Source organism: Onychostoma macrolepis, chromosome 02, assembly GCF_012432095.1.
Source record: "Onychostoma macrolepis isolate SWU-2019 chromosome 02, ASM1243209v1, whole genome shotgun sequence".
NCBI lineage: Eukaryota > Metazoa > Chordata > Actinopteri > Cypriniformes > Cyprinidae > Onychostoma > Onychostoma macrolepis.
The window spans coordinates 4,260,434-4,281,653 of NC_081156.1; the positions used below are offsets into that span (position 1 = coordinate 4,260,434).

The window sequence follows — 21,220 nt, forward strand, 5'->3', positions numbered from 1 at the left end:
GTCTTGCCATATTTTCATACGTTTTGAGAGCACCTCAAATAAATGAATCTATAAATTGATTACTGTCATCCCTGCACAGTTTGTGGAAAGTATTTCAACAAATGACACATTTCAGCTCTACAAATAAACAAATTAATTCAGATCTATATAGGCAATTGCTTTTGTGGCAGGTCTGTTTCATATTATGTGCACTAATGCGACAATAAATGTAACAAGAACACCAAGCACTCTTGATTTTAATGTGTAATGAACAAAAGCATGAATTTAGACACGTCTTGCAACAGAGCAAGAAATATTCTATTTCCATATAAATGGTTTTGTTTTGTTTTTTAAATTCCTTCATATTTCTGGGTTTTCTATTATCGTTTTTCAGCTTTCATTGCACTTATGACCATCTAGTTTGCAATGTGTGATATTTAGAATTAGTCCAACTCCTAAGCTTTTATCAGTGTGAAAAGGCTAGTTGCTTAGTAACCAAATAAGGAGAACAATAATAATGTGTAAAAATGCACCTCTAAAGCCAAGAAACTAGCCACAAACCTTTTCAGTCCAACCTGTTCTGGACCATTTGCTCTTTCCTGAGGCTCAATAAGGGCAAACAAAAAGCAAAGCTAAATTCTAACCCCAAGACGATTACTTTCCAGATTTCCTTAATCATTAGCAAGACACCTAGTCTGTCCTTGCAAGACTTAAGTCTTGATATGAATCGAACTGGATCGAAAAATAAACGGTGGATTAAGCAGCGTGAAGAATTGGACGATGTCTTCATTCACATTACACACCTGTCAAGTCAGATTGAAAGTTTGGACACTGCGTTCACAAGTCTGTTTCAACTGGAGGCATAAGCACAAGTGTGAAGAAGAATATGTTCCCATGAATTCATAGTTTGACTTGAATATGATCCCATGCCAAATGTGAAACACATTCTAGGCGACGCTTTACAGCCTCACTGTGGAACTCTATTAATTACTGAATAAAACAAAACAAAAGACTATCGGCTCCAGTTGTCTGTTTAACCTTAAGCGCTAACTGTCACCAAACACCTCATGCTGAGTGTGAGTGTGTGTTTGTGTATGCTGATAGTGTGTCCAGGCATGGAATGTAACACTTTTAGCTGTAATATGGGCCATTGGACTGGGTAATGATTTAATATCTACTTATGCCTAAGGGAGGAGAATGTGTTTTATTAGGATATGCTTATGTGCCGAAAAAGAACTACTTCAGGATTTCAGGGTCAGTTGAAAGGCCTGACAATTAGCCCCACTTGATGAATGCGAGTGAATCATTTGTTCCTGGCCTCAAGCTACAAAAACACAAATTAATGAGCAGCTAGAAGATGTTGTTGCACTAGAGCTGATTATTTTAATCAGTCTAAATATTTTTTTTAAAACAAGTAACATTTACTTGACATTGAGAAGCCAAGAATTGTAATATAATTAAGACATAGACGTATCTTGAAATAAGTTTATTACCCTATTGACAAATAGTATAGGGAATGTATAGGGAATACTGTATGTTGGTATAGGGGCGAATTTCAGATTGAAACCAGGCTTTTTCAGTGACTCTTTTTTAAAGTACATTGATTCTCCAGACTAGATGGTGGCAAGCAGATTCATTCATAACACCGATTCATTAATGAAGATTTGTCACTCTGAGATGCCAACAGCAGCTTTGGCTTTATATGGAACTATTAGCACTGATGAAGCAAACAGAGAAAATACAGCTGGCAAAACTGTGTTTAAGGCTACATTTACAGTGGCACAAAAAATAAAATTTTGTTGCACACGTATAAAGACAGGAATTCATTTGAGATCTGTTTTTTTCACATCCATTCTGAGCCACTTCCAATTGTGTTTTTAATCAGATAAATATCTGACTTGCATTTAAACACATATTTGATTTCCCTTGTAATTCCAAAATGTTAGTTACCTCTCTAAATACATTTTTGAGTCGCATTAAATTTTTCAATTGGCCTGTATCACTTGTGGCAGCAGCCTGTTACCAATGGTTCTGTTGAACCCTGTCTAGGAAAAAGTTGCAAAATGAAAAGACTTACGAGGACAAAAATGTGCAAAACAATATTTAGTTTATTGGGAGTTTAGGTTTGGGAGCTGACAAGTCCAAAATAACAAACAAAACGTTGCTAGTTTTTAAACAGAGACTACTACGCTAACTACCAAACCCAAAAACAGAAATAATAAGTTTTGAAGTGCTGTGCACCAATCTGAGGATACAGCAACAATCAGCCTGCAGGAGCCAATCAGACGGTGTTTCCTAAACCAACTACAGACACTCTCAACACAACAGAGAAATAACAGAACTAACCATAGTGTCATAAAAGGCACAATTAAAAATGTGTATGTTGAGCCAATGTTGAGTTCAATGAAACATTTTAAATTATAATGGATTAACTATGAAAAAAAAAAAAACACACACAAAACCAGTGAACACTTGTTAACTATTAACTGCGACTTTTCCCTCAATAAATTCTTAATTTGCTGCTTAATAGTTAGTGCGGTAGTTGTTAAATTTAGGTATTGGGAAGGATTAGGGATGTAGAATAAGGCATTAATATGTGCTTAATTAGCACTAATACATGGCTAATATTCTAGTAATATGCATGCTAATAAGCAATTAATAGGTGTAAACGTAATATAAAGTGTTACCAGATGTTGTAATTACCTACTGCACTAGGCTGAATTTTTCATGCTTTGAGCCTTTTCTATTTCTCAATACAGCTCTTCTATATTTCCTTCCTGAATGAGACCCATGTGCAATTATATTTGAAGGGGGCCTGTCATGCTGCTGGGCTCAACTATTTATAATCATGAAATCTTTAACAAACCGCGATTCTAGGAATTATTTTCTCCAACAGCATTTCCTCTGTCGAGCCTAAAATGAGTTTGGTTAAGATGGAGTTGGGAGCCCACATAGTTTTTGTTCTTTATTGAAACAAGATGCACTTGGCCATCTCCAGCCTAGAAATTAAAATAAGGCGTATGTTATTCTCTATTGATGTCTTTCCAGAGCAGTCCTAATTCCATTTGTTTATTCAATTCTGATCTGCATGATTTCTAATTTATATGAGTTGGCTTGTGAGATTAATGTATTCTCTATGCTGGTTGTTTGTCATAGTTTTTGGAATTAAGGCTGTCGTATGAATGGTTATGATATCATATTTGACTTTATTTACACACTGTTGATTACTCATAATGTGCCTCTTGTGATGTCCACGAAGAAATTTCACATGAGCCAAGCTGTCGATTACCGTCACATAGCAATATGTTTGAGTATGTTTTGGATTGTTTTAGCTGACATATGGCATCGCTTTTCTGCCACCAACTTTGTAATGCAAACTGCGTTCTACAAAGACCAAATGCTTAATATTGATTTTGTGAAAGAAGAAATGTTTAATTTTGTTGTTTCACTGGACCATAGAACAGTGGTCTTGGACTTTGTGCTTAAATCCTAGTTGTGTGCAAGCTCAAATCTTCAGTAGTATTCTGTTGTATGAGACTAGTAATGTGATCTCAGTGTGGAAACCCAACCCATGCAGAATAAAACAGCTTTTCTTAGACTACTGTCTTCATCTCGTTTGAGTGGACATCATTTTAAACATTTGAACAAAATTGCTTTCTCTTTATTTTATTTTTTACTTTACATTTAAAATGTTTAATGGGGACAAAAAGTTACCGTTAAAATTACCTTTAAAAAACGTTCATTCAAGGAAGAAAAATAAATAAATATTATTCCATGATTAACTCACCCTCAATTCACCTAACCTACATCCTACGCCATCCACTGGAACTCTCTTGTGAACGCTCTTACGACAGTTAACGGAAGCTAGAGACTACGGTTTATAAAGTTATCTATATCTTCTTACACAAAAGCACTGCTTCACTTCAGAAGTCTTTTATTAACCCCCTGGAGCCATGTGGAGTACATTTCATGATGGATGGGTGGATTTTTTTGGGCTTCTACATCTCGGCCCCCATTCAGTCCCCATTTATTACGCTGGTTGTTGTATGTATCGCAAAAATGTAGGGGAATGCAGGATAACGTAACTTGCCTTTGCAAATAACACCACCTGCAGTTAACACTGATAGTGTGAAAAAAATGAAATGTGATATAAAAACGTCCTTAAAAAACATTTGCAGAAGCAGCCACGCAGTTTTAGCTTGCTTTTAGCCATTCAACTGGCTCACATGACTCTTGTTTCAGGGGACTGTGTATATATATACAGTCCTATGTCATCCACCCAGAACGGCTTCCACCTACAACAGTTAGCGGAAGTGAGAGAAAAGTGTTCATAATGTTTCAAATATGGATTTTTTTCGTACAAAAACACATCGAGTCGCTACAGGAGGCCTTTATTAACCCCTGGAGCCATGTGAAGCACGTTTTATTATGTATATATAACACCCACCTACTCCCATTCTAACGCTTGCAAGAGCCAGAATAATTTTTAATATAACTCCGACTGGATTCGTCTGAAAGAAGAAGAAGAAAGGGTGAACTAACCCTTTAAGGCCACTAGTGTTCATTTCAACTGGAAACTGAATTGAATGTATAGATTGTAATCAGGTTAGATGCCACACTGAATTTAACACAGATGAAAATGAGACTGTAAAGACCGTAAGCTTTTCCCTCATAATGCCATGCACTGTATAAAGGTTCAAGTTTTTGAAAGTTTTTTTCATAAAAACTTATCAGCTGACCAATCCATATATTGTATAATCCACTGAATGCACTGTACTTATATCCCTCACAGCCTTATTTTCACTCCTGTCAGAAATTAAATATTCCACTACCTGACTAAGATCTAAAGGTACGTTTTAAGTTTGCAAAAATGTCAGTTGAGGCTTTTAATTAGTCCTTTTTCAAAATACCCCCAAAATGGTCAAATAAGAAGCTACAGAACTTCACTGATGCAAAGCATCATTAACACTTGCACATAGTACGTGTGAAATAAGAGATTTAAAGTTCTTGCACCGAACACATTTCTGTAACATAAGGGAGCCATTAGAGGCTTGTCAACACGTGCATTTGAGAAAGTATAGTCTTGAACATTGAGGCACTTTGGGGCAGACAAGATTTACAGCAGAAACCAAATTCCTTTTCTAAATAGGATATACAATAACAACGGCACAGCTCTGGAAGGAGATGTGACCTATGGAACGAAGACGGTTGAGTGACAGTTTGGCAGCAATGTGTTTTCAGAAAAATCAACGAACAGAGTCCGGGCAGGCACTTGCATTCACTTGCATTTTATCCGGCATGAAAACGGCAAGATATCAGGGATTACTCAAGACCGTATCACACAAGGGACTCCTGAAACCTCTGGGACGAGATGAGTATCTACACATGCTAGAGTAAATGTTGATACAGGACTGATGGATGGAGCAGGGAAATGAAATAAATTACAAGCAGAACGTGTGTTAATTTGTCTGGGGAAAAGCATCGTGTGGCATTATTTACCTATTGCTTCAACAACAATCTGAGCTGACATGAATTCCACAAGTTTGTGCAAAACCTGATGATCATGTTATCCAGCACCGTTTTAGAAGGCTCCACATTTAATTTGATTAGAGACCTAGAAGAACTTTAAACATTTCTTCTTCTACATAACACTTGCTTTACATTTTTCAACTTTTTGATGTCATATCAAAATTTTGGATCCCATTTTATGTTTTTCACCTTATCTTAATTGCAGTTATCTACAGGTGAAGCTGACGTATCTTAAATACCAACCACTATTACAAGACTACATTGTACACCCCCACAAACAAGGGGTACATGAGAGATTTACATGAGTACAGTCAAATGAACTCCGCTTATCTCCCAGACCATTATTTTTAGATGTAATATGCTGTATATCAATACAAAATGCATTTCCTTGCCAACATGTAGAGAGCTGCATTTTAACCTTATGTAACCAAGTTTATGGTGGTTTCAGATAGACTAACAAGAACTCAGGAATGTTGATTACAGTGCTCAGCTTGATCAGCAACATGAAAAAAAAAAAATAATAAAATAAATAAATATATATATATATATATATATATTTTTTTTTTTTTTTTGCTGAAAATGTACTCACCCTTAAGCCCGAGACACTGCACGATTTCGGCTGTCCCAGATGAAAGACTGGCATCGTGAAACAACCGTGGCGATTTCTGATTCGCCATGATTGTTTCACGATGCCAATCTTTCATCTGGGACAGCCAAAAATCGTGCAGTGTGTCTTGGGCTTAAGACCATCCAAATTGGAACAGATTTGGAGAAATTTAGCAGTACATTACACTGTTAGACATTTCAAAGGGTTTTTACAATAACTTACTAGCAACACTGTTGCCAGTCAGTTACTGTAATTAAGATTTACAGTAGCAAACTGCATTTGATTTATCAGTATACTACTGTAATTCATTCATTTTAATATACATTTCATTAGATTTTATAATTTTTATATAGAATTCATTTTATTTTTTACTCTACATAGGTACTACTGGCATTCAATTAAAACAGACACAATAATTACAAAATATCAAATTATTTATTTAAAACACTGTATGCATAACACTTAAAAATACAGACTTCCAATGCTGGAACAGTGCATCTTCACCATTTCTCCTGTCTTAGGATGTTTTGCAGTGCATTATGTTGTGTCCTCTGGATTCATCCTCACAAAGAATCTTTAGGCAACAGAAACATAATGGGGAAAAAGACAAGCAGCCAAAGAATACATAGCCATCTGCAAAACCCAGGTGCTGCTCCAAAATGTGGCCACCATTTTTGCTCACCATCCACTTTGACAGAAATGTCTTCTCTGAAAAATAAGATGTAGAAATAGCACACTTTTAAAAGGCAAACCTCATATAGAATACACAAATCTCTCAAAACCATAGTTGTTCTCTTACCATGAATTATCAGTCTCAGGGTGGCTGGCCTGCTCATGTCTTTCTTGATGCTTCATTGCAGTTGCCTTTAAAACACAAATAAATGCAGTAAATTTTAAATTCCATTAAAAACTATAACAAAACTAATTCTAAAACTAGAAAGGCAGCTAGCCATAAAACTAGTTTAACCTAGCTAACATACGATTTTATTTTCTCAATAGGCTACTGGCCAACATTAACTACTAACACCTGAACTAAATTTCACATTAGCTAACCTAATGTTAATATAAGATAAGCATTGATAGTTAAAAACAATTTTAATTAGGTAACTTAATTCAATAAACTGACAGAAGTTGTTAGAAACGACAGAGCAGTTTACCATAGTAAGTTCTGTAACCGCCATGTTGACGAGTAAATGATTGAACTGGTGTGCAAAAATCTGACACAAACACACAGACAAACGTACACACATTTTTACCTTGCTTATTCTCTCCTAAGGTGCATCGACACACAGCGCAGGAGCTCTTCCACTCTTGCGGGTTCATCCCCGGGAAAAACCCACCGCTGCCCCGCTGCCCCGCTGCTTCCATGTCCTCCTCGGACGCGAGTGGCGCGGAGCGGCGCAACTCGACAACAGACAACAATATAGAACCCATTATATATACTATCTACAGTGGATGCGGACAGTAAACTGATGCCCGGTATATTTCTGACGTACAGATGTACTCCAAGCGCTCGCACTGTTTCTGACACATATTTTCCAATCATTAGAAGCAATGTAACACGTCCTGTAGTCAGTCCCAAGCTGCTGCGGCGTTGTAGACATGGTGCCGGGCAAATTGTGTCAATCCAAATGTAAGAAATGAGGAAAATAAAACGACCTCATTATAATGGCGCCAAAGAGACCGTTACAGTAGAATACAGCAATTTAAAAAAATACAGTAAGTCTCTGTATGTGGGGTCTGACGTCACAGAAAATTCCCATGATGCAAAGGTTATTACAGTTATTTACTGTAAAGGAAATTTGCAGTATTACACTGGGTGATATACAGTAAATAACAGTGGAAATTACAGAAATGTCTAACAGTGTACTTGCTCACCAATGGATCCTCTGCAGTGAATAGGTGCCGTTAGAATGAGAGTCCAAACAGTTGATAAAAACATTACAATAACCCAGCAGTCCATCAAATAATGCCTTATGACGTGAAAAGCTGTATGTTTGTAAGAAAAAAAATCCATCTTTAATGCATTTTAACTTTAAAGGGTGACTGCTGACCAAAATATGAGTTTATAATCCATAATAATGTTTCCTCCAGTGGAAAAGTACATCTAAAGCTATATAACGAATAGGGGACTCATATTTTAGCCAGAAGCAATGCATTAATGATGAATTTATTACAAGCATGCAGCTTTTTAATTCATTAGACAATAATTGATGGACTGAACTTGTGTGAATTATTGTGATGTGGTACATTGGGTCAAAATGAATAGCTCCTAGCACTTGCTGAATAAACATTTCTCAGAAACAATATGCTGCAGTGAAATTATTTATAAAAGTTTAGTTGAACCCAGCAAACCTGTAAAGTAAATCACTTTCAGATAACTCACTGTCACAGTGTTGAAATATCATATTATGAATTGATGCGCAGTATCCATAATTCTAAACAGGTTTCATTAAAAGTGTGGGAACAAAGATTTATTTAGCATTAAATTGGATTTATCAGGTGTTGTTATATAACATTGCAGTTATAAATGGGATTGTTCGAGGTCAGCTGGAACTGGTACTGATTACAAAATGTGATGCATATCTACAACCTATATATATATATATATATATACAGTAGCCACAAACACATATTAACTGGTGCCTCTTAAGCTATGAAAGAGCAATCTATGTAGCAATATTACTTTTCCTTTGTGTAAAAAAAGAAAATGCATTTTTGAATGTGTAAATATTTATCCATCCTGATGCAACTACTCCTTATGTAACTAATTATCTCCTCATAGGTCTCTTTGAGTAACTGAATATGATCTAATAAAACATTCCAAGCCAATTCAAGATAAAAATTCTAGAACAAAACACCAAAGACACTTTTATGAATTAATTTATTGAGTATTTGAAATAAACTTAAGTGTGGAAAATCTGAGTCCACCTGTTAAACTCCTATCAAAGGCTCAACAGACCTGAACTTCTGGCGTTATTGGTGCATGATGGCAGCATCAAGCTCTGAGGATGCTTCAACAGCAAGGACTGGAAAACTCATGAAGGGGGGAAAAAAAGCAGAGCTACAGAGAAATGCTGGAGGACGACATGCTGGGAATCCGCACGAGCTCTTGGAGCTTCCAGTGACCCAAACACAGAGCGATTTTAAGGTTTCAGAAGTTTAGTGTCCTGGCATGGCCCAGTCAAACCCAGGGTGTGCTCCAATTGTGCATCTGTAAAATGACTTTTGAAAACTGCACACAAACAGTCTCGATGGAGCTGGAGAGCAAACAACTTTGAACTTCAGGTAATCAAGCAACTTAAAAATGCACTTGATGGCTTCTTCATGGCTTCGTTAGATATAGATGATCAATGCAAGCCTAGATATTGTCGTATTCCTATAGGCTATTCTTTTTTAATGCACCTGTCTGAATGATTGGCAACACTGTGATAGATGAGTGAAATGCACAGACAGACTTTGGCTGAGTGTTGAATGAGGAGTGCTGTCTGTCTCTCGGAGTGGGCGTGGGTCAGTTTGGGCTTTATAAACGCAGCGAATGGGCTTCAGCGCGGACCTCACTTGTTGAGTGATCTCTAGGAGGACAGTCTGAACCTGACACACTTTAACACTCCGCTCGATCGGAAAATGACGACGGCAATGATGAAAGGATTTGTGCTGTTCGTCTGCTTGTTCTTCACAGTTGTTCAGTCCATCGCATGCGAGGCGAACAGGATAGATGCGCGCAAAAAGCACGAAAATGACGTGGCGCACCACAGCTCTGCCATAACAACAGGTAACATGTTATATTTGTATTAAAACTAATAGAAAATCGAATCATTAAAGCAGCAACCAGTATTTAATGTTTAATTTAATACAATGATAGTAACAGTTTACAACAAAATGTAAATATTTGCATGTATCCACATATTATTGTATTATAAAAATAATGATATATATATATATATATATATATATATATATAAACTAATAAATATTTTAATTTAAGCAGCAGCCTAAAACGAACATTTAATATTCAGTTTACATATAATTATATTCAATTATACCTATCAAATTTTAATTGCTTTATATAATTATATTAAATGATACAATAGGTGTATTTGAATTAAAATGAATAAAATATAGTAATTTAACCATCAGCCTAAAACCAACATTTAATATTATATTATATGATGACAGTTTAATTAAAGTTACAGTTAATGTTACAGTTTTATCTTAATTATATATATATATATATATATATATATATATATACATACACATACATACAGTATAATGCATATAGTTGTCTGTATGCACATATTGTTATAATATAAAAAAGTAATTGTATTTTAGTCACAATATATTCAAATATATTAATTTAACCATCAGGCTACACCCATCAGTTACTGTTTAAAATATAATGTGTATAGTTGTATATGATAACCAGCTGATTAATTTAGCATAAGGTTAGATATATTCAATAATATTTGTAATCTGCTTAACTTGAGCTTTTTATTTTGAATCCATATATTGCATTTTTGTAGGCTACTTTGCAGCGTTTAAATGTTTGTGTGTGACCTTTTTGGGCTGAATTCACTGATGAATTAAGACTTTTTATCATTTACTACTGATCGCATGACGTTAGATCATTTACTATGCCACCTGACAACGTGTTGCTTTTCACACATACAGTAATCAGGCCAGTATAAACATGCTTTCCAAACACAAAGGCTTCTTTTCTTCTCTGAGATTTGCAGCTACTGTCAACGTCACTAATGAGGCTTAGAAGAAAACCGATTTTTTAGCATTTTTCCACGCACAGTCTCACCGTTCACTACCCTGCGCTCAGCAGCTCCAGTGAAAGGCTCATTATTTTCGGCAGGCGTCTCATGTGAACAGGCTGACGGGAAAATCTACCACTGTCTCTTTTTCAAGTGCCACCTGGGTTTCTACCATTTAAGATTTAAAATGTGAAAAACACAAACGCATAAATGCATTTACAGTCCTAATTCAGTGCATCTGTGCATCCCAACAGGAGCGTGGAGTCAGGAGAAGCCAAAGCGACTCTTTGCCAGGACTCGCTATCTGTCTCAGCAGAGACATCATGTGGTGGTACGTTCCACACATCACACCGTCCTCCTTAAACGTGGACCCTAATACAACAAAACCATCATTGTTCAAGTGGACTAATGCACATCTGTCCTTTTGCAAGAGCAATAATAAAATATTCCTTCTTGGAAATTTGGAAGTTAATCCTTTTTACATTAAAAACCTTGAGAAAATAGAACTGCATTAGTTGTTCTTTACTCTGTTTATTCGTTTCTCATGAAAATATGTGTCCTCCAGAGACCTAAGCCCAGGCCTGAGGCGGTTTCTCCAGCCCAGACTCCAGCGCGGCGCTGCGCCGGTCTGATGGAGAGCTGCTCCCCGCTCACTCCCTGCTGTGACCCATGTGCTTCCTGCCACTGCAGGCTCTTCAACACCATCTGCCACTGCTGGAGGCTCGGACACCTCTGCCCCAAGAAGACCTAATCACCTATGTATCGGTGCTTCTCAGCTGCTTTCACTTTAGCTCTGCACATTGGACATCAAATGTTGTTTAGTATACAAAAACAAAGTCATGAAAAGTTGCTTATTGGTTAGTTTATAAATATTTCTTGAAGTCTGATGGTATCTTGTTCCCAGCTTTCAGCAATTCACCATACAAAGCCATTTTTGTTTGTTTTTTTGGTGATGACACATCTAATTTGACTCGCCTCTACCAAGATTGTGCCAAAATACTGCTCGAGTTTAGTTACATACTTTGATGTTCAAGGAATATTCCGTACAACTGGCATAATGTTGATTACCACGGAAATGATTTTGACCCATCACATGTTTTCTTTAAAACAAGCAGAAAGCGCAGGCAGTACATTGGAAGTGAACGAGGCCAATTTTTGGAGGAGATGTGAAGCTTGTGATTTAAAAAAAAGCTCCTACATCATTTTTTTTTCTTTGTATTATTGGAGCTGTGAAGCTGTTTAAATCATTTTTATTGTCACTTATGGTTTTAGAATTTACAAGTTGCAAAACTGGAAATAACTGTAGACAGAAAAGGTCACTTTTTTTTGTGAATTGTCAGTGTAACACAAAATGTCTGCTTTTTTAAAGAAAAAGAGGGACAAGCGGGGATTCATATTTGTGGTAATAAACACAATGCAGTTGAATCTGGAATATTCAAAACAAATAGAAAGCATTTTGGTTACTCCTTACAATAAGGTTTCATTTGTTAACATGAACTTACAATGAAAAATCATATTTATTGATCTTAGTTAATGTTCATTTCAACATTCAAAATCAAAAGTTGTCATCTGTTAATATTATTACATGAACCTGAGCTAACATGAACTAACAACTTCTTTTTTTTTTTTTTGGTTAACAAAGATGAATAAATATGAGAACCACTGTTATGCAGCTGTGCACCATCACAATTTATGCCAGTGCTGCTACATACTCACATACTGCTATGTAACACACCATGGATCATGACATTTAACTGTAAAGTGAATGTTTAACATCCATATGACTCGAGTTATTCACTCTCTTTTTGCACCATGACGGTAATGTGACTCGGTTGCAGTAATTACAGTTAACTCTTGTAGAATTCATGCTGGCAAAGTTTCATTTTTGTTGTTATTCTCAATATTTTTCAACCCTTGTTAAGCAAGGGGCATATACTGTTTAACTAGTACAGAATCAATGTAACAGTGCCTAAAAAAGCTTTAAATAAGACAAATCATTTTAGGTGCAGTAAATGTGAATCTAATGTTATCCTCATACTGTGATCTTTTAATAATAAGTTTTAAGATGCTCATTTCTACTGTGATGATTCCACTGTCATTTTTCTGATTTACACACAAAAAAGTATATGTGGATGTCAAGAAGAAGCTATTGTGGATGAAAAGCTTCTTTGAGAAAAGTTGTTATCATTATATAGTTCTATGCAATGTCAGGTCATATTGACTGAATATTATTAGAAAAAAAATTAAAACATGTTCAATGTGCTTTCTTTATAATAAAAACATTTAGAACTGCATCATGGCAACTTTACTTTCCTCTATAATACTTCTTAAAGGAACAGTTCACCCAAAAATGAAAATTTGCTTAAAAAAAAAAGTTACTGACCCATATCATGTAGTTTGTTTCTTTATCTGAACAGGTCTGGAGAAATTTAGCATTGCATCAATTGTTCACTAAATGATCCTCTGCTGTGAATGGGTGCCGTCAGAATGAGAGTCCAAAAAACATCACAATAATCCACAAGCAGTGTAAGTAATCAACAAGCTGTGTATTTGTAATAAATAAATCCATAATTAATGGTTTGTTAGGATAGGAAAATATTTAGCTGAGATACAGATATTTGAATATCTGGAATCTGAGGGTGCAAAAAAAATCAAAATATTGAGAAAATCGCCTTTAAAGTTGTCCAAATGAAGTTCTTAGTAGGGTTGCACGATACACCGGTACTACGGTAGTATCGCGATACTAAAGCTTAAAAATACCCGCGGTGCCATTGCATTTTTTAAACGGTAGTATCGTCCATACGGTACTGTAAGATATGTTGTATGCACGGCAAGAACACTGTTTAAAACGTTCATTTGAACATTCATGCCAGCAGAAACATTACAAGTTGATTGCCAAATGTCTTTCTGCTGTGCTTTGTGTATACGCATTATATGGTATTGAGTGTTTCCCGATGCTTCAGTTCAGTTTGCAATTAAAAGTCGCACTTGCACGTCGTTGTTCATGCAGTTTATCAGAAGAAAGGGTCTGATTCAGACCATCTTATGTCATTTTAAAAAACAGCAGCTCAAGCATCACTTATTCAACATCATAATATCTTACAAGAAAGTATTCTCACAGTTTAATTAATTTGACCACTTCTAGAACATGTGTAATAGTTCGTTTCTGGAAGCATCTTGCGATCACGAACGCATCAGCATAGCGGCTTTGCACTTGGTTCTTATCAATCATTATATATATATTTTTTAAATTAATTTATAATGTTATGTTTTAATATACATGCTGCTAACTCGGAAATTTCAAGATACGCGAGCAAAAAAAATGCTCCTGACAGTTCGGCAATACGACACGAACAAGAGCGCTGTTTTTGTTTCGTTTGTGTTCGAATCCAAATCCGCGTTGGTTTGGGCGAATCACTGATTCACTGAGCCATTCATAAAAACAGTCATTTGATTCGCTCCTGAAGGATTCAGCCGTTTTGAAAGAATCATTTGAATGACTCAGTGATTCAATCACGAACTTCTGCCACCTGCTGGCCGTTTTTAAGTTTCCCGTCTAAAAGTAGGCATATTACATTATTTTCCAACATATTTCTATATTCAGAATTTAGTATTTAAAACACTAATCTCATAACATTATTTATGCAATTATGTATAAATGCCACATCTAAATGTCACTTCATGCAGCTTCTGTGCAGTGCTGAGATGAGTTTTGTTTAGATTATTTCATGGAAAACAATAGCCAGTCATTCATTCACATTAAGTATTCAGAGAATAATATTGTCTGTTTTCACTTACATCTATTTATTTATTAAATTTTGATTCATTTTGTAGAATTGAATTTTGAATTAACACAATACTGCATAGTATCGTGATACTACTTGGTATCGTGATACTTCAGCTGGTATAGTATCGTAAGATATTTTTATGGTATCGTGACAACCCTAGTTCTTAGCAGTGCAAGTTTTGATATATTTACAGTAGGAAATTTACTAAACATCTTCATGGAACATGATCTTTACTTAATATCCTAATGATTTTTGGCATAAAAGAAAAATCTATCATTTTGACCCATACAATGTATTTTTGGCTATTGCTACAGATATACCCCAGCAACTTAAGACTGGTTTTGTGGTTCAGGGTCACAAATAGTTGCTTCTAGCTAAAATACAAGTCCTTTATCCATAATACTTTCTCCAGTGAAAAAGTAATCTTGTCTGAATCAGAAGAGAAATATGCACAGATCAAGCACCGTTTACAAGTGAAACCATTCCAGAACAGTTCTAAACTAATATGCCAGTGGATTTTGATGTGAGAAAACAACAGGGGAAGGACTTTTGCACTGGAAGAAGCGTTATTATGGATTATGGTTTAAAGTTAATATGCATTAATGATGTATTTGTTCCTTACAAACTTTCAGCACTTGACAAGACATTAATTGATGGACTGGAGTCATGTGGATTACTATTGTGATATTTTTATCAGCCGTTTGGATTCTCATTCTGACGGCACCCATTCAGTAACTGTAATGCTAAATTTCTCCCTTTCTGTTCCAATGAAGAACCAAACTCACATCTTGGATGGCCTGAGAAAATTGTCAGCTAATTTTCATTTCTGGCTGAAATATTTCTTCAAGCTCTTAAAAGTATCTGCAATTTGGTTTGGTGCCAGGACTACACAGTAAATCTCCCTTGCATACTATTTAAGCAGAGCTTGATTCATTACAAGTTGTGGTGTGTCTTCAAAGACGAGGGAATGTGTCCTAGTGTGGACATGAACTTGTATATTATGTAAGAGACTGTGTGCGTCGCACTATTGGAGATGAAAAACAAATGAATAGAATTCTGCAATATCAGATATAGCTGTCTTTTTTTGTAGAGTGCATAGCTAAAGTCAGTTAAATATAGATGTTACTTAAACTAATGGTTTTAAAGAGGTGTTGATAATAAGGGATGACATTCAAGCAGCATTTTTTGTTGTAGCAACAGGAATAACAACTCACAAAAAAGAAGTAAGCCTATACTTAAAGCTTGTTTGATTTAGTAAACTTAAGTAAAAGTCAAGTTTATTTTATGTTGTAAGTATGCTAATATCAATTAAGTATACTATTTACTGATTGGGACTACATTTATCAGTTTTAGTTTATTAAAGTGTCATTTTTAAGTGTAACAGAAGCAGTCCATAACTAGTTTACTTTTAAGCTTCTCAAATTTACTGTAAACTATACTACCAGTAAACATAGGTATAATGATAGTTTACTATAGTCATGTTCTTCTCAGCCCATTTTTACCTTATGAAAGCACACCCTGATACTTGTAAGTAAACTTTAATGGTTTTTATACCTCAAATATAGTTGAAAGCTTTCTTTAAGTGAGCATACTTACATTTGAGCATGTATATTTTATTTTTGTACTTTAAGCAATCTGTCTGAGCTATACTTCATCAAGTCCCACATGAAATCTGAGGTCTGGTGAACAGAGACTCCTTTCTGTCCTTAGATTGCGGTTAAAGCATAGATAGTCCAGGGTTCCTCAGATCTTTCCCTGGAGGGCCAATCTGCTGCAGAGTTTAGCTCCAACCTTGATCAAACTCACCTGCCTGTGATTTTCTAATGATCTTGAAGACGCTGATGAGCATGCTCAGGTGTGTTTGATTAGGGTTAGAGCTAAACTCTGCAGGACAGTGTAGCTCGTGGGCCAGATTTGAGGATCCCTGGGATAGAGCTTTTGCTATTGCTGGCCCTATAGGGGCTTATATCAGATCGGCACAGTCTTTAACTGCTTTTAGTTCATCTCCTTAAATCTTTTTTTTTTTTCCTTTGGCTTTCAACATGTTGTGAGCTTCCATCATGAATGTGTGGTTTTCCTTGGAATATTGGGTGCTTTTGTTTTATGTTTTGTTCAGCACTTTGGTCAGCTGCGCTTGCTTTGTTTTTAAATGTGCTATATAAATAAAACAAACTTGAAACATATTTAGGTATTCATTTTTAGGTAACACTTTATTTTGATGGTCACTTTTGAACATTTTGTTGAGACTAAGTAATGTTGCAACTACACGTCAACAAACTCTCATAAGAGTATTAGTAGACTGTCTGCTTCATATCTACTAACTCCTTATTGTGTTGGTCTCCCAACAGATATTCTACTGACTATAAGTAACTTTGCAAGAACGTGTCAACTTAATCTAACCCTAACCCTACCAGTCAACTAATACACTACTAACACTCTAATGAGAGTCAGTAGAAATGTAGGTGCAACATTACTTATAGTCAATAGAATGTGTTAAAGGGACCATCAAAATAAAGTGAAACCCATTTTTATAACTGAAATATACTTTTAACTGTACTTTAAGTAGACTTAATTATATTTTCTCAAGTATAGCTTGATCAAAATATTAAGTACAAACAGTATAAGCCAATAATACTTTAGTATAATTTTGGGTTACACTTTATTTGAAGGTTTCCCTGTTACAGTGTAATTATACATTTAAATACTGAGTAATGTTAATTAACATGTACTTACCTTATGGTTAGGATTAGGGCTTGGTTTAGGGTTACTTGCATGTAATTATGAATAATTTATTTATTGTTATTATAATAGTAAGTATATGTAACGTGTAACAAGGACACCTTAAAATAAAGTGTTACCTAATTTTTTTATATCTCTGATAATAAAGCAGTACTAAAAGTAGAATATTTATTTTTAGCTATTATTAACTTATTTTTAGTTTAAAAGAACTACCTTTTAAGTTTAAGTTTAAGGAACAATTCTCCCTATTAACTATTAACTTCAACTTTTGTCTCAATAAACAATTAATCTGCTGTTTATTAGCCTAAATGTTAGTAAGGTAGTTGTTAAATTTAGGTCGGATTAAGAGATCTAAAATATGGACATGCAGAATAAGGCATTAATACGTGCTTTAAAAGTACTAATAAACAGCCAATATGCTAGTAATATGCATGCTAATAAACAGCTAGTTAATAGTGAGAATTGGTCCCTGAACTAAAGTGTTTATTTTTATATTTTTAAAGGCTTGGAGAGAGGCCCATTATAACATCAACGAAGAAAGGGAGGAAGGTACCATAAAATGCTTATTCACTTTGCAGTCTATCGGTGTTCCATAAACTTTTTATGAACTCTTGTTAAATAAGTGCACTTTCATTGTGAATATTTACAACCAGCCATCCCTGAGCCTTTTACAAACTATGCAATATTTAAAAATAAACTTTGACATGAATTATCTGCAGCATGACAGAACTAGTCCACAGATCTGTCGTCTTGAGGACCATAAATATCTGTTCTGGTGTTCTTCTGCAAAAATGCACATTTGAGTTTTTCTAGTGATTTGACATGGCTGCTCTTACATGAGCCTCACAAGATCATCACTCAAAGTAAGAGGAACATTTCTGCCATCCTTCATGTCTGGAAAACCTGTCATGCACCTGCTCCAAGGAGTAACAGGAGAACAACAGCCAAACATCTCCCACGGATATAACTTCCTAATGAGTTTGCATGCCATCACTTTAATACAGAAAGATCTATGAATTGGAATCTCTTTTATTGGCAGGGAATCAAGTACAACGTAGAGAGCTAATGCACATTTAAGCTTACACAGGAGGATATTTAATATTAAAATTTCAACTTTTTGAAATGCACACCCATCACACGGTGAAATTGTGTAGTGTGCAAATTGTTTCATCTTTATTTAACTGCCGATTATTTTTTTTATTTTTAGAAAAACTGTTTTGAAATGAATGTGGCAAAAATACCTTCAAAGGTCAAAGTACAGTAAAAAGTACTCAATAATACTAAAGAACTACATATGCTTGTGTATACTTTGTGGAACTGCTTGTAATAATCAGACATAGGCTAGTTACTGTTAGTACTCTAGTAATTAACACAGTTATCTAACATGTAATATGTAAAAAAAAAAAAATGATTCAATAAAACAATAAAAAGATTAAATTACACTTATGTACCAATTTCTAACTTTACAAATACATTTAGAATTTGTAACACTTATTTTCTTTCATTAATAAAACAATTTATGTTCTTACATGAAATGCTGCATATTACAAAAAAAAAATTGTATTAGTAATAAAGATACTAATAGTAATGATTTTGTACACGTCTCTGTTCATTTTCAAACAGGTCAGCTGACACCTCATGTCTTCACTGGAGTCCCAGCATCACTGCAGTAGACCAGACGCCACTCTTACACTGAAATTAAAGCACAAGAATTATGAAGGTTGTGAATACTTTTCATAAAAATGAATTCACTTTGCTATTACATACAAAGTTCTGTCATGAAACTCTGGATGGTTCAGATTGATAGGTTGTAAATCAATCTGATATAATCACATCATTATTCACATAGCACAGCCGATTAGTTTTTGTTGCATCAGTTGCTACCATGCTAAACTCTCAGAGTTGTCATGACACAAATAATATTCATTTTTTTTCAAGCAAATGGGATATGGCCTTGTGCAATTTTTCAACAGCAAAAGACTGGAACATAATGTCTATGTTATTACATAATGTTTTCATCATCTCAGAATGAATCACACTGTGCTCACACCACACAAATGTCTCAGTACGAGTTTGGTTTGATTCGAGTCTGTGGTGCATTTCTTAAAAATGTTGAATTGTTTCAGGTTAACATTTGCAAAAATAAATGTAAATAATAATAATAATAATGGTTCCACTTTATATTAGGAGTCTTTAATAATAAACATATTTAATAATAAAATAATTAACTGTTAGGTACAATGTACCTATTATGTTCATGTTGAATTGCAAAAGGTTTGGTGGTATATTTGGGTTTAAAGGTTAGAGGTAGTGTCAACAGTGTAATTATAGACCAGTGTAACCACTGACAATACTTACAGATGCAATTACAGCACTGTAAAAAGTGATAAGTTGACTTAACTTTAAAAAATTGAGGAAACCCGTTGCCTTAAAATTTTTAAGTAAATGATAATTAAAAAAATAAGTTAATTGAATTGTCTTTAAAAAAAAAAAAAATTATTATGTACTTAATTTTAAGGCAACGGGTTTCCTCAATTTTTTAAAGTTAAGTCACCTTACACTTTTTACAGTGAGGATGGTATTTTCAAATATGAAAAATGTATGAACACAGTATGTCCATTGTATGAAATTTTGAAAGGGATAGTCCACCCAAAAATGAAAATTCTGTCATTAATTACTCACCCTCGTGTTGTTCCAAACCCGTAAGACCTTCGATCATCTTCAGAACACAAATGAAGATATTTTTGATAAAATCTGAGAGCTCTCTGACCCTCCATAGACAGCAAGGGTATACCACGATCAAGGTCATGAAGTGAGTTTGGAGTAAAAACATGTGATTAAATGTGGTATTTTAACCTGCTTTCTGATGGAGCAGCATTTACTACACAGAGCCATAGTTCACTGAGAAGCTACGCAAACAGCTGTCATTATCACGAACGATTTCTTCGATTTCATAATCGTACGAATATATCGTCTGCGGTTTTTTTGTGTAGCTTGTCAGAGAACTACGGCTCTGTGTATGCTGCTCCATCTCAAAGCAGGTGATGGAGATTCACTTCTAATCACAGAACTGGCTTTACTAACGGGATGTGCATGACACTCACGTTCGATTAATCGTGCAGCCCTACATGGTGCCACTGCTTACGTTGACCACGCACAAGTGTCAGTATGCGCATGCATCATTTACATGATGCGGAATCAAGCGCATGCGTCGTGATACTGTCTCCACAATGGCGGCGCGCCACAGCTTACGGGATGAGGAGGAGAAGACATGAGGGTGAGTAATTAATGACAGAATTTTCATTTTTTGGTGAACTATCCCTTTCATTTAAAGACGCTTTGCATACTGAACTCGAAAATCGGCACAAATATTCAGCGTGATGACACTTTTGAATCAAACAGTAGATCCTTAATTAGGCTATTCACAACAGGCACGATCATTCGCAGCACGAAAAAGCAAAGATTTATTTTTTTTTTTGTCCTGTGTGTCGATTTTTTCCCCCTCTCACTCCGCGATGAAACAGGCCGTCCAATCAGATTTGAGTTTAGGTCAGGTGCCAGGAGCAGCTGCTGTTGCACACAAGGGTGAGAGTGGTGGCGTTGTTAACAAACACCGAAGAAGAGTACCCCAGTAGAGAGAAGAAAGCGGGTGTTGAGTTCTTGTTATCGCTGGTATTTGAGAACAGATTTATTCTCACGTTCTTCATACAGAATAACATTTCTATTAATTCTCCACTGAATTATGTGATCTGGAGACCACCGACCATTTTATTCCACATGCACGAGTGTTATGAGTCAGAGCGCGTTCACTCAAG

The 21,220-nt window shown here is 35.3% G+C and overlaps 2 protein-coding genes across 2 annotated transcripts in view; one reads left to right on the forward strand and one right to left on the reverse strand.

Moving 5' to 3' along the window:
• Positions 1–9,684: 9,684 nt before the first annotated feature.
• Positions 9,685–13,172, forward strand: asip2b (agouti signaling protein, nonagouti homolog (mouse) 2b). Its single transcript, XM_058796638.1, has 3 exons — positions 9,685–9,890; positions 11,133–11,209; positions 11,444–13,172. Exons 1-3 carry the CDS (start codon positions 9,743–9,745, stop codon positions 11,627–11,629), a joined length of 411 nt encoding a protein of 136 aa, XP_058652621.1. The 5' UTR covers positions 9,685–9,742; the 3' UTR covers positions 11,630–13,172.
• Positions 13,173–18,435: 5,263 nt separating this feature from the next.
• Positions 18,436–21,220, reverse strand: part of LOC131521757 (uncharacterized) — a 71,585-nt gene continuing 68,800 nt past the window's right edge. Inside the window, exon 64 of the mRNA XM_058746792.1 lies at positions 18,436–19,097. Within this exon, the coding sequence (XP_058602775.1) occupies positions 19,093–19,097 (5 nt within the window). The 3' untranslated portion in view covers positions 18,436–19,092. The remainder of the gene's footprint in view (positions 19,098–21,220) is intronic.